At 45.6% G+C, this 13,216-nt stretch overlaps 2 protein-coding genes across 2 annotated transcripts in view; both read right to left on the reverse strand.

The window, feature by feature from the left end:
- The window catches only part of LOC119499314, an 843,332-nt gene that overhangs the window by 443,343 nt on the left and 386,773 nt on the right, over positions 1-13,216 (reverse strand). The window lies entirely within an intron of this gene.
- lamc1 (laminin, gamma 1) overlaps positions 1-13,216 on the reverse strand; it is a 66,843-nt gene that overhangs the window by 21,244 nt on the left and 32,383 nt on the right. The window contains exons 3-4 of the mRNA XM_037787337.1: positions 3,080-3,210; positions 1,443-1,609 (exon numbers count right to left, since the gene is read on the reverse strand). Of these exons, the coding sequence (XP_037643265.1) occupies positions 1,443-1,609; positions 3,080-3,210 (298 nt within the window). The remainder of the gene's footprint in view (positions 1-1,442; positions 1,610-3,079; positions 3,211-13,216) is intronic.

Here is a 13,216-nt window from a genome sequence, read left to right on the forward strand (position 1 = left end):
TGCAGTAAAGCAGAAGTAGTAACAGTACAACAGTATCAGTAGAAAAGCTGTGACAGACGCCGATTGGACGCAGTCCTGTCAGGTCACTCACTCACTCTAAGCAGTAAAAGCGACAGTTAAGCAGTAGTACTGCAGTAAATCAGGTAGAAGTATTACAGCAGTAAAGCAGTATTAGTAAAGTAGTGGCTGTAGTACAACAGTAGCAGTAACAGTACAACAGTAGCAGTAGTAAAGCTTCTAATAGATGTCGTTCTGAGTTCTCAGTCAGGTCACTCATTCTAAGCAGTAAACGTGACAGTAAAGCAGTAGTACTGCAGTAAATCAGGTAGCAGTATTAGCTGTAGTAAGGCAGTAGTAACAGCAGTATCAGTGGCAGTAAGACTGTAGTATTTAGACAGTAGCAGCAGTAACAGATACAGTTCCCTCATTGTTATTCATATAATAAACATGTGGTAGTCCTGTTTACTGGAGTTGGAATGAGGTTAAATGAGGTGACAACGCAGCTGTACTTCAACATGTTTCCATACTGTGGGCTTCCTGCAGGACGGATTAAGTGGACTGTGGGAGAAGAAGAGCAACACTAGTATTCCCTGAACGCCGTTAGTCATGCATCTGCACTGTGATATGATGAACGTGTAGCCGACAGGAACTACAGCTCCCACAATCCCCCAGAGAGTGTCATGACTAATGCTGAAGATCCCCCTCTGCAGGACTTCATCATGTGACCTGTTCTACGGGCCCTTTAGATCAACTCTCACCTCATTCAGTCCAGCTGTTGTATTTGTACTCAGCAGCAGTAGACTAATACTAGCATTAGTAGTACTCATAGTCGCAGTCTGTATAACAGAGTGGTGGTGTTATACTCAGCTCCACCCTCTCGCCTCACTTCTGGTTCCAAAACAACAAGATGGCGACGAACTCGAGGCTTCAAAACAGCTGCAGTAAAGCAGTAGTTTCTGTAGTAAAGCAGTAGTTTCTGCAGTAAAGCAGTAGTTTTTGCAGTAAAGCAGCTGTATATGCAGTAAAGCAGTAGTTTCTGTAGTGAAGAAGTAGTTTCTGCAGTAAAGCAGTAGTTTCTGCAGTAAAGCAGTAGTTTCTGCAGTAAAGCAGTAGTTTCTGTAGTAAAGCAGTAGTTTCTGCAGTAAATCAGTAGTTTCTGTAGTAAAGCAGTAGTTTCTGCAGTAAAGCAGTAGTTTCTGCAGTAAAGCAGTAGTTTCTGTAGTAAAGCAGTAGTTTCTTTCTGTAGTAAAGCAGTAGTTTCTGCAGTAAAGCAGTAGTTTCTGCAGTAAAGAAGTAGTTTCTGTAGTAAAGCAGTAGTTTCTGCAGTAAAGAAGTAGTTTCTGTAGTAAAGCAGTAGTTTCTGCAGTAAAGCAGTAGTTTCTGCAGTAAAGCAGAAGTATATGCAGTAAAGCAGAGACACAGTAGAGTGGCTGCAGACTCACGCAGACAGTCGTTGGCGTTGTCGGCGGTCGCTCTCCTCCACGGACGGTCGTTGTAGAACGGTTTGCAGACGTTGCAGTCGTCGCCGTCCGTGTTGTGTTTGCAGTTACACACCATCCGCCCTCCGCTGTTCTTCGTACACTCGCTGGCGTGGCCGTTACACTTACACCTGACGGCACACAAACACACCCGTTACACCTGGACAATGTAATCAGTAATCAGCAGCATTGTTAGCTCAACCTCTTTAAAACCTTCAGATTGATATTCTCTATCTGACCACAGAGACAAGTTTCCCTCCGAGGACTCGCGGCCTCTCGGAGCTGTAAACTGACACCGGAGGACGGAGTTGGTGTTGTGATACTGTCTTTGGTTCTGATGAGGTTTTTTCCGCTCGGCGGCTCTGAGGGGAGGTTTTGTTAAACCTCCTCGGGGGGGAAGAGCCCCTCACAACAGGACAGGACCTGCTCAGCAGCCACCTTTAGTTATTGTCTCAGGTGTTTCTTGGCAGAGAGCGGTGGAAAAACTGACGCCGAGAAGGAAGACTGAAGTATTAAAGAGGCTGTCAACACGCCACACTGCCACAAAAACACAACTCACATTGTATATATACATTTTAGTAGAGTTTTTATATGAAACTGTTGGGATAATTCGGAGTGGACTGATCCTCTGGGCTGCTCTGATTGGTCGTTGTGTTCAGCTCCCAGGTGAACAGGTTCAGGTGAATCACAGTGGAACCCCTCCCTGGGTAAATAAAGGTTCGGTTCTGCAGCTCTGACAGGTGCTCCAGCTCAGGACTCTTCCCTTTTTCTTCCGCCCGTCATGGCGGTCGGTCCGCCCCATTCCGGTTTCCCTGTAATCCAGCGCTGCCGGCCAGGAATGCCAGGAATGCTGGCTGTGTAATGGAAATCTGCTCCACATTTCAAACAGATTATGGCTGCGTAGGCTGTGCAGCAGCAGTCTGTAACACTCTGGTAATGCCTGTCCAAAGCTTTTCTTTTTTTCTCGTCCTCCAGACGTGCAGGAAAAGGAGTTGTTATGTGGGATCCTGTGAAGGCCACAGGGAAGCAGACCACACAGTGACACATCAAGACCAGGACCCACGGAACCACCTGACCGCACTCACTCATTCAGAAGAGTCTCCTTTGTCCTGTTTCATGAAGCTGCTGAAACTTAAACTTCAATTCTAAGCTCTGTGTAGCTCTGCTTCTCCTGTCAATGTGTGAAACCCAAAGTGTTTCCATCCTTTCCTGGATGTGTAGTGTTTACCATGCTGGATTTAACATGGGAGGGTGCAGGTCGTATCCACGACGACCCTCCAACGTTTTACACTCTCTGAGGTTTGTTTTGGTTGACGGATACGGAACGGATATGACGTCACGTTACTCAAACTACCACAATAAAAGCTGTAACTTCCTTCTACCTCCACATAGACTCACATGAAGCAGATAGCTCCATTCTGGTGTTAAAACATCTGTTTAGAAATCATTAAAATAAAAAACACGATGCGTAGTTGAGTCTATGATTTTCCATCCGTACTTCTATTATTACACATGTAACAACTATCACAATCTAAAAGCTGGCCTGTTGCGACTCTCAGAAGTTACTAACTCTAGTTTGCACACATTGAATCTTTCCTTACCTTCCTCCCACAGCGAAGTCCGAGATGGCGTAGTAGTAGGACTTGAGGACCTTGGGGTCGTTGAACACCTCGTCTCCGAACGTGTTGAGCCTGTTCAGGGTCACTCTGATATCGGTGGCCGTCACCCAGTCCTGCAACAGACACAACATGGACGCAGCATTAGAGGCGTTAGAGACGTTAGAGACGTTAGAGGCGTTAGAGACGTCGGGGCCGACAGTCAGCACAGCTTCATCTGAACCACAAAGACATCGATAGTGATGCATCCGAATATCAGCTCTCATGAGAGTTCACAATTAAAATAATCAGTATATAAACACAAACACATAGACGTACGTTTCAGGTACGTATGACATTTAAATAAATACTGCACCAACAAATAAATGAATATTTGTGTTTAAATGGATCTGACGGTTGAGAAATGACCCATAAATTAAATATTGAGAACTTTAAGGACATATCACACAAAGTGGTGCAACGTATCCTCGTACAACGGTTCATATGAAATCTTACCAAAAGTTATTCCTTGATAAAATGTGATATAAATTGATATTTATGTTTTATTTATCTTTGTATGAATTCTCTTATTTACTCTTGTTTAATTTCCCCTTTTATTTATTTATGTGTTTATACATTTTTAAATCTATTTATTTATTTTTTATTTATTCATGTTTTCATTTTTTTTATATTTATTTTTTAAATGTACGTATTTCTGCATTTATTTATATATGTGCAATTTTCTCTTTGCACTTCACCTCTTATTTATTTCCCCAAACTTATTTATTTCTGTATTTTTGTCTTTATACATTTATTTACACATTATTCCTAATTTTCCGTGCGTTCTCCACAAAGAACACAAATACATAAATACATGTTTGTGGGAAAGTGAAATATTTGTGGATCATGGTACACATTTGTGTGTGTTTGTTTACAACTATTAAAGTCCAATAAAAACGTCCATTTATTTACTCTTATGTTTAATTTATTATTTATTTATATTCATTTTTGCATTTATTTTTTATTTATGTTTTCATTTATTTTTTATTTCTACATTTATTTTTTATTTATTTTTGCATTTATCTTTTATTTATTTATTTTTGCATTTATTTTTTATTTATTTATTTTTGCATGTATTTTTAATTTATTTATTTTTGCATTTACTTTCAATTTATTTATTTATGTTTTCATTTGTTTTTTATTTCTACATTTATTTTTTATTTATTTTTGCATTTATCTTTTATTTATTTACTCATGTTTTCATTTATTTTATATTTAATTTTAAATGTATGTATATCTGCATTTATTTATATAAGCGTGATTTTTCCTTTGCCTTCATTTCCCCCATTCGTGGATCGTGGTACACATTTGTGTGTTTGTTTTACAATTATTAAAGTCCAATAAAAAAGGTCCATAGAAGGGAACATCAACGATCCAGCATCCATCCAATAGTTGTTGAGTGTTGCACCGACCAGCTGACCGACCCTCCCGTCCCTGGAGCCAGGCACCACAACACACACACACACACACACACACACACACACACACACACACACACACACACACAGACAGTTCCCTGAATGTCTAGAAGCTGCTCGGATCATGATTCATGAACAGGGAGGTGGTTTCAGTTCTGTGGGAAACGTTGAGAAAACACTGACGCAACACCACAAACACTCAAACTGTGACATTTTTAAGTGAGCTGGAATTTATTTCCTCGGCGTTCCGATACGACGGCCAGATGGAGAGAGTTACTGACGGACACCTGTTTCAGTTTGGGAGGATAAAGAAAGTTACTCAACATCCCGCCTGTGTGAGAGGCTCATGGGAAAGTAGCGAGGGGCCAGAGATAGCTTTGTTCCGTATCAGCAGGAAGCTTATCAGGTTTGTATTCAGCAGAGTGAGAGCTCGGAGCAGCTGCTGGAGGACAAACACGGACCTGGACCGGGACCGCCGGCCTCGGGGAAGCTCTCTGCTCACAGGAAAGTGGGAACACGTTTAGAAATGTTCATCCACATCTGATACAAACACCAAATGTCTCTCCGCCCAAAACAATGTTCCCACTGCAGGAGGAAACTTCTGAAACATCAGCCAGCTGGCCTCCTGTCAGACCCCTTTCTACGATGGAACATTCAAATGAAACCTCACGGAGGGTTTCAGTATGTTCTGCTGTCGGTTTAAATCAGATCCAGGTCCAGGTCCAGGTCCTGGTCCAGGTCCGGGTCTGGGTCCGGGTCCAGGTCCAGGTCCAGGTCCAGGTCTGGGTCCGGGTCCAGCGTTCTGTACGTTTATCTTCCTACTCAGGAGGACTCAGGAGGAGTCAGGCCTCCTCCTCTGACTTTTGCACACCGATGTTAAATCCTCATGTAACTGCTGGGAATGTGGAACCGGTTTGAGCAGATTTTAAACAGGAAGTTGCTGTTACTGTTTCCTGTCGGTGTGTTTTATTAAACTAAACCTGATCTATAGGCCACATCTCTAAAGGCAATCAGACGAGGCACAGGAAGTGCGTTATTATCGTACCGTCGGAGATGCGTCGCTGTTTCTGTTCTGGTGCTTTGCACGGAGCTGACACTTGCGGCGGCGTGGAAGTCCCCAGAGGCCGCCGCTACAATAACCTTATATTCTGATGTTAATAAAATGTACCCAAAGTAGGGATGCTAATTTTGAAAAATGTTCTTAACTGATAACCGACCCTCGTTAACCCATTACTAACCGTTAACCGACCCTCGTTAACCCATTACTAACCGTTAACCGACCCTCGTTAACCCATTACTAACCGTTAACCTACCCTCGTTAACCCATTACTAACCGTTAACCAACCGCCTCGCATGCAGCGGTGCTCCAGCTGCAGTGTTTGAACACAACAGACAACTGAGTCTCCGGTTCACCGTCTGGGAGCGTTAACTTAGCAGGCAGACACTTTACAAGTAGAAGTCTCCAGTCTTCGTTTAGTTTAGCAGGTTGTTAGCTGTGTGTCTGTCCGGATTAACGATAGCGATTATCCAACAAACAGTGTGTGTGTTTGTGCTACGTTAGCAGCAGCTAGCGTTGCCGGTGGCTCCGTGCTCCCCGTAGTCACACACACGCTCTGTCAGCGCGGCGTAACTTCAGCGAGTTACTGGCAGACGGTGTGTGGTGGTGGCGTTGTAGCTGTGAACGTAGCTGTAGCAGACAGTGTGTTGTTGGTGGTGTTGTAGCTGTGAACGTAGGTGTAGCAGACAGTGTGTGTGTCGGTGGCGTTCTAGCTGTGAACGTAGGTGTAGCAGACCGTGTGTTGTTGGTGGCGTTCTAGCTGTGAACGTAGGTGTAGCAGACGGTGTGTGGCGGTGGCGTTGTAGCTGTGAACGTAGGTGTAGCAGACGGTGTGTGGTGGTGGCGTTGTAGCTGTGAACGTAGATGTAGCAGACAGTGTGTGTGGTGGTGGCGTTCTAGCTGTGAACGTAGGTGTAGCAGACGGTGTGTGTGGTGGTGGCGTTGTAGCTGTGAACGTAGCTGTAGCAGACAGTGTGTGTGTCGGTGGCGTTCTAGCTGTGAACGTAGGTGTAGCAGACCGTGTGTTGTTGGTGGCGTTCTAGCTGTGAACGTAGGTGTAGCAGACAGTGTGTGTGGTGGTGGCGTTCTAGCTGTGAACGTAGGTGTAGCAGACGGTGTGTGGCAGTGGCGTTGTAGCTGTGAATGTAGGTGTAGCAGACGGTGTGTGGTGGTGGCGTTGTAGCTGTGAACGTAGGTGTAGCAGACAGTGTGTTGTTGGTGGTGTTGTAGCTGTGAACGTAGGTGTAGCAGACAGTGTGTGTGTCGGTGGCGTTCTAGCTGTGAACGTAGCTGTAGCAGACAGTGTGTGTGTCGGTGGCGTTGTAGCTGTGAACGTAGCTGTAGCAGACAGTGTGTTGTTGGTGGTGTTGTAGCTGTGAACGTAGGTGTAGCAGACAGTGTGTGTGTCGGTGGCGTTCTAGCTGTGAACGTAGGTGTAGCAGACCGTGTGTTGTTGGTGGCGTTCTAGCTGTGAACGTAGGTGTAGCAGACGGTGTGTGGCGGTGGCGTTGTAGCTGTGAACGTAGGTGTAGCAGACAGTGTGTGTGGTGGTGGCGTTGTAGCTGTGAACGTAGGTGTAGCAGACGGTGTGTGTCGGTGGCGTTCTAGCTGTGAACGTAGGTGTAGCAGACGGTGTGTGGCGGTGGCGTTGTAGCTGTGAACGTAGGTGTAGCAGACAGTGTGTGTGGTGGTGGCGTTGTAGCTGTGAACGTAGCTGTAGCAGACAGTGTGTGTGTCGGTGGCGTTCTAGCTGTGAACGTAGGTGTAGCAGACCGTGTGTGTTGTTGGTGGCGTTCTAGCTGTGAACGTAGGTGTAGCAGACGGTGTGTGGCGGTGGCGTTCTAGCTGTGAACGTAGGTGTAGCAGACGGTGTGTGTTGTTGGTGGCGTTGTAGCTGTGAACGTAGGTGTAGCAGACGGTGTGTGTTGTTGGTGGCGTTCTAGCTGTGAACGTAGGTGTAGCAGACAGTGTGTGTACAGTTTATCTGTCGGTGAATAAATGCTCCGAGGCTACAACTCCTCCGCTACAGCGAGCCAGAGACCGTATCTGTAACGCCGGTTCAGACTCTCTTAAGGTGGATTATTAAGGTGGACCAGCTTTTCTCCTTCAAGTGACGAGTTTTTCTCAGCTTTTTAATGAATTATTAACATTTCGTTTAACCGTTTTAACCGATAGCGTTAATCAGTTAAAATGCTTAATGTCAGTTAAATGGTTAATTATTAACATCTCCAACCCAGATTCAGGAATATGTAGGATATGACTGTCCTGTGGTGTTACGTCACAGCGTCTGCTGCATCAGCCGTGTGTTTACTGCGTGTTTATTTGCATGCAGAGCGGGGAAGTGAGATCATTAACACGTTTTAATACCAGGTGTGAACAGGGCCTCAGGATTCAGATTCAGATCCTGTCAGAGTTCAGAAAGCGTTAAAGCTGCTAACCCTAACCCTCTCTCAGCTGGACCTGAGGTATGAAGTCGGTCTGTTGGCAGCCGTCCTTCCTGGTTGACGTTCTGACGTCAGGCTGTGATGATGGAGGAGGATGCTCGTTGTTGAGAACGTTTCTACAGCTGCTTTCTCAGCTGACGCCCGTCTCTCTCTCTCTCTCTCTCTCTCCCTCTCTCCCTCTCTCTTTATGATTCATGAAGAATTGACCGGTACCGTCCGTCGGTCCGTCCGGCAGCTGGTGCAGCTTCTCGTCTGAGTCAACGCCGTTTGAACTGTACAGAACATTTGTTTGCCATCAATCACGTGCAGCTCAGTGCAGAGACGAGGAACGCTCCTCTGGGAGTCCCAGACATCCAGCTGAGCTGCTGCAGACAGACAGACAGCAACGCTCTCCTGAGTTTCCTCACGGAGAACTTAGTGTTTGGTGACGTACTGACGACTCAGCGGGCCGGTTGGAGAACTACTGTGGCTAACTAGATCACCACTGCACACTCAGGTAGTTAAATACTCTCTTACTGCAAGGAGAAAGCTGCAGTATCTTCATTCTCCAGACTCCCACACCCAGAGGTCTCAATCAACATGTAGAGGTTTAGACATTTAAATAAATACTGTTCCAACAGAAGACTTTAGATATTTGGGTTTAAATGGATCTCTGGAACCAAATCAAGATATTCAAAGAAAACGTCTTCAGAAATTATCCATAAATTAAATAACAACTTTTTTTAATGATATTTTCTAGACAAAAATCCCATTACGAGGTGCAGCGTATCCTCGTATACGCGGTTCATATGATATCTTACCAAAAGTTGTTCCTTGATAAAATGTCACATAAATTGATATTTCTGTTTTAATTTGCTTCTTTATTTATTTATCTTTGTATTAATTCCCTTATGTATTTACTCTTCTGTTAAATATTCCCTTTTATTTATTATTCATTTTTATATTTATTTTTATTTATTTATGTTTTTATTTATTTATTTTTGCAATTATTTTTATGTATTTATTTTTGCATTAATTTTGTATTTATTTATTTATTTTTCTATTTATATTTTATTTATTTATTCATGTTTTAATGTATTTTTTATTTCTACATTTATTTTTTATTTATTTTTGCATTTATATTTTATTTATTTATTTTTGCATGTATTTTTTATTTATTTATTTTTGCATTTATTTTTTATTTATTTATTTTTTATTTATTTTTTTATTTTTTTAATTTATTTTTTATTTATTTACTCATGTTTTCTCATTTATTTCTGTCTTCATTTCTTTACACATTATTCCTCATTGTTCGTGCGTTCTCCTATGAATGTCCAGCAACACGTGACAACCTCCGCTCATTACATGCATCCAGTTTTTTCAAAATAAACTTCTTGGTTAGGTTCAGGAAAAGACGGTGGACGTGTCGTAGCTTAAGTACGGAAGTTACGTCACAAATAAATGAACTTCTGGTCTCACACGGGACGTGAACAAGTCTGGTGTGTTTTAACATTCAGTACATGAGGGGTCAGAGCAGGTCAGCAGGAAGCTGAAGGTTTTTATATATATAAATATATAAATAAATATATAAATATAAATATATATATATATATATATATATATATATATAAATATATATATAAATATAAATATAAATATATATATAAATATATATATATAAAAAATAAATGATGGTGTTAAACTCTTAATAAATCTACATTTAAAGACAATGAAACCCTGTTTCTGAGAGATGATGAAAGAAGATTTCTGGGTTTGAACTTGAAAGGTTTTGAATGCAGGACCTTTCCCAGCGTGGTATTAGTACTTTTACTGCAGTAAAGGATCTGGGTACTGTAAAGTATTTATATAAATGACACAATGTGAGAGAGGTCTCTAAATATCCCACACCTGTGAGTGACACGGCGGCTGAGAGTAGACACCGCTTTATTTTAAGGGGCCAAAGAGGAACCGCAGCTCCAGATATAAAACATGGCGGTAGCTGCCGGTTGTTGTTAAGGTGGATAGCCGGTTGTTGTTAAGGTGGACTGTCTCAGCTGGCGGTTATTTCCCGCCCACAGCTGAGAGATGACAGACAGCAGGAATGTCAGAGAGCGACAAACAGCCGCGTGACGCCTCCTAAAAGAGTCCCAGCTTCGGTATAAATAGCTTCATGCCGACAAGTCAAATAAGGAAGTTTAGAGTTGAGCTGCGGAGCTAAATCTGTTCTTTTACATGGAGGAGAAGAGCCTCCGTCACTGCAGCTGCTTTATACCAGACCGTTGCTATGGAAACAGTTCTGATCTCAGCAGCAGAGCTACACTTCCGCCATTTTGGACTGAAAGAGACTACCGGACCAGTAAATGTAATGTCTCTAATGACATGTCCTGGGTTATATAGAGCCGTGTATCGGCAAGAATCTGGCGATAGCGTACGTATATATATGGATAACCATTCAATGTACTGTGATACTGTAAGAACGGGAGGGGGGGGGAGGAGAGAGAGACTTGTGCTCCAGTTATTAAGCAACATGTTGAGAGAGTGAAGAAACATGGAAACACAAACACAACGAGGAGGAGAGGAGGAGAGAGGAGAGGAGAGGAGAGGAGAGGAGAGGAGAGAAGATGAGAGGAGAGGAGAGGAGAGGAGAGGAGAGAGGAGGAGAGGAGAGGAGAGAAGATGAGAGAGGAGGAGAGGAGAGGAGAGGAGAGGAGAGGAGAGAGGAGGAGAGGAGAGGAGAGAGGAGGAGAGGAGAGGAGGAGATGATGAGAGGAGGAGAGGAGGAGGAGAGAGGAGAGAGGAGAGGAGAGAAGGAAAGGAGAGGAGGAGAGATGAGAGGAGAGGAGGAGGAGGAGATGATGAGAGGAGGAAAGGAGGAGGAGAGGAGAGGAGAGAGGAGAGGAAGAGGGGAGAGAGGAGAGGAGGAGGAGAGGAGAGGAGAGGAGAGGAGGAGAGGAGAGGAGAGGAGAGGAGAGAGGAGGAGAGGAGAGAAAGAAAGGAGAGGAGGAGAGATGAGAGAGGAGAGAAGGAGAGGAGAGGAGAGGAGGAGAGGAGAGGAGAGGAGAGAGGAGGAGAGGAGAGGAGAGGAGGAGATGATGAGAGGAGGAGAGGAGGAGGAGAGGAGAGAGGAGAGGAGGAGGGGAGAGAGGAGAGGAGGAGGAGAGAGGAGGAGAGGAGAGGAGAGAGGAGGAGAGGAGAGGAGAGGAGAGGAGAGGAGAGGAGAGGAGAGGAGAGAGGAGGAGAGGAGAGAGGAGGAGGAGAGGAGAGGAAGAGATGATGAGAGGAGGAGAGGAGGAGGAGAGGAGAGGAGGAGGGGAGAGAGGAGAGGAGGAGGACAGAGGAGGAGAGGAGAGGAGAGGAGAGAGGAGTAGAGGAGAGGAGAGGAGAGGAGAGGAGAGGAGAGGAGAGGAGAGAGGAAGAGAGGAGAGAGGAGGAGAGGAGAGAGGAGGAGAGGAGGAGATGATGAGAGGAGGAAAAGAGGAGAAGAGGAGAAGAGAGAGGAGAGGAGGAGGGGAGAGAGGAGAGGAGGAGGAGAGGAGAGGAGAGGAGAGAGGAGAGGAGAGAGGAGGAGAGGAGAGAAGGAAAGGAGAGGAGGAGAGATGAGAGAGGAGAGAAGGAGAGGAGAGGAGAGGAGAGAAGGAGAGGAGAGGAGGAGAGGAGAGGAGAGAGGAGGAGAGGAGAGGAGAGGAGAGATGAGAGGAGGAGGAGGAGAGAAGGAAAGGAGAGGAGGAGAGATGAGAGAGGAGAGAAGGAGAGGAGGAGGAGAGGAGAGGAGAGGAGGAGAGGAGGAGGAGGAGGAGATGATGAGAGGAGGAAAGGAGGAGGAGAGAGGAGAGGAGGAGGAGGAGAGGAGAGGAGAGGAGAGAAGGAAAGGAGAGGAGGAGAGATGAGAGAGGAGAGGAGGAGGAGGAGGAGGAGATGATGAGAGGAGGAGAGGAGGAGGAGAGAAGAGAGGAGGAGGAGGAGAGGAGAGGAGAGAAGGAAAGGAGAGGAGGAGAGATGAGAGAGGAGAGGAGGAGGAGGAGGAGATGATGAGAGGAGGAAAGGAGAGGAGGAGAGGAGATGATGAGAGGAGGAAAGGAGAGAGGAGAGGAGAGAGGAGAGGAGGGGAGAGAGGAGAGGAGGAGAGGAGAGAGGAGAGGAGGAGGAGGAGGAGAGGAGATGAGAGGAGGAGATGAGAGGAGGAGAGGAGGAGGAGAGAGGAGAGGAGGAGGAGAGAGGAGGAGATGATGAGAGGAGGATAGAGGAGGAGGAGAGAGGAGGAGATGATGAGAGGAGGAGATGATGAGAGGAGGAGGAGATGATGAGAGGAGGAGAGGAGGAGATGATGAGAGGAGGAGAGAGGAGGAGGAGGTGCAGCTGCAGGTCAGTCGAGCCAAACTGAGCTGCTGCTGCTGTGGTGGGAAATCCGGGGGCGTCGCCTAGCAACAGGTCGCAACACTTGGCAGCATCAAACCTGCAACCTGACCTGCAGAACGGCCTGCTGGGAAAAATACCATCTACCATCCCACTGTTCTGTCCTCTAGGAGGAGAAGGAGGAGGAGGAGAGAGAGGAGGGGGAAGAAGAAGAAGAGGAGGAGGGGGAGAGAGAGGAGGAGGAGAAGAGGAGGAGGAGGAGGACAGAGAGGAGGGGGAGGAGGAGGAGGAGGAGGAGGAGGAGATGATGAGAGGAGGAGGAAGAAGAAGAGGAAGAGGAGGAGGAGGAAGAAGAAGAAGAAGGAGATGGAGAAGGAGAAGGAGGAGGAGGAAGAGGAGGAGAGAGAGGAGGAGGAGAGAGAGGAGGAGGAGAGAGGAGGAGGAGAGAGAGGAAGAGGAGGAGGACAGAGAGGAGAGGAAGAGGAGAGAGAGGAGGGAGAGGAGGAGGAGGACAGAGAGGAGGAGGAGGAGGACAGAGGAGGAGGAGGAGAAGAGGAGGAGATGATGAGAGGAGGAGGAAGAAGAAGAAGAAGAGGAGGAGGAGGAGGAGGAGGAGAGGAGGAGGAAGAAGGAGAAGGAGATGGAGATGGAGAAGGAGAAGGAGGAGGAGGAGGAGAGGAGGAGGAAGAAGGAGAAGGAGATGGAGATGGAGAAGGAGAAGGAGGAGGAGGAGGAGGAGGAGGAGGAAGAACTCATCTACCTTTTCATTTCTTACTACTTATTTTATTTTATTATTAATTTGTCAGTTTCTCGTTGCCTTTATTTATTTTAT

The sequence above is a fragment of the Sebastes umbrosus genome, chromosome 12 (assembly GCF_015220745.1).
Source record: "Sebastes umbrosus isolate fSebUmb1 chromosome 12, fSebUmb1.pri, whole genome shotgun sequence".
Taxonomy (NCBI): domain Eukaryota; kingdom Metazoa; phylum Chordata; class Actinopteri; order Perciformes; family Sebastidae; genus Sebastes; species Sebastes umbrosus.